General features: G+C 35.6%; 1 protein-coding gene across 1 annotated transcript in view; it reads left to right on the forward strand.

The window, feature by feature from the left end:
* ZPLD1 (zona pellucida like domain containing 1) overlaps positions 1 to 1,066 on the forward strand; it is a 43,759-nt gene that overhangs the window by 14,314 nt on the left and 28,379 nt on the right. The window contains exon 2 of the mRNA XM_021692597.1: positions 61 to 281. Within this exon, the coding sequence (XP_021548272.1) occupies positions 61 to 281 (221 nt within the window). The remainder of the gene's footprint in view (positions 1 to 60; positions 282 to 1,066) is intronic.

The following is a 1,066-nucleotide window of genomic DNA, read 5'->3' on the forward strand; positions in this document are numbered from 1 at the left end:
TATATATATATATATATATATATATATATATATATATATATATATATTTATTTATTTCAGCTGAAAGAGACATCAATGTCTACTGTGGGGTGCAGGCCATTACAATGAAGATTAATTTTTGCACCGTACTTTTTTCCGGTTATTCTGAAACTGATCTGGCGCTGAATGGAAGGCATGGGGACTCCCACTGCAGGGGATTCATCAATAACAACACCTTTCCCGCAGTGGTCATTTTCATCATCAATCTCAGCACCTTGGAGGGCTGTGGAAACAACTTAGTGGTAAGATAAGTGTGAAATTGTGTGCTAGGTTTGGGGTCATGACAAAAAGTCTCCCCATTTCATGAAATAATCAGAAGCCCAATCTTTCAAGAAAAAATTCCAATAAAACCAAGCAAATCATTTTTTTTGCCTGTTTGAGGCTTCAGACATACAATTTTATTTCCCAGTAATGGTTCTGCTTATTGTAGCTGAAAGTTGAGGGGACTGAGTGAGATCAGCTGTGCTATTCTAAACAACATTATTTGTGGGAGTGACATTGATGAACATTTCCCTACAGTTTATCATTAGCTATGCTTCTCATGCTTTTTATGGAACTATCTTATCATACAAAATTTGTTTGTTCTGGTGAGTTTGGCAATGAATCCCTTGGCCCCTTGCTTCTTAGTGACCTCATTCAGAAAGAAAGATGAAATATAGACTGGGAAACTCAGAATCTTCTAGGTCCATGTTTACCATGGAATGACCCACAGCAGTGTTTTGTGGGAGAGAGCTGTCAGCATTTTCAGTGTGATATTCTTCACTGTGTGGGACTGTCTTTTGAATTTCCAAATGTTTTTCATATCCAATCTTATTCATGAAATCCCAGTATATTGTTCAAAAACGGAAATCTCTCTAGTCATTGTGAAAATCAAAATACTGCTTCAAATATTTCCACCCTGAATGAGAACAACTAGTCTATGCTATTCATTTATTTATACTTGCATTGAACACCAAAAAAACAAGAAGAAAGAAAGAAAGAAGAAAGAAAGAAAGAAAGAAAGAAAGAAAGAAAGAAAGAAAGAAAG

The sequence above is a fragment of the Neomonachus schauinslandi genome, chromosome 1, assembly GCF_002201575.2.
Source record: "Neomonachus schauinslandi chromosome 1, ASM220157v2, whole genome shotgun sequence".
Classification (NCBI taxonomy): Eukaryota; Metazoa; Chordata; class Mammalia; order Carnivora; family Phocidae; genus Neomonachus; species Neomonachus schauinslandi.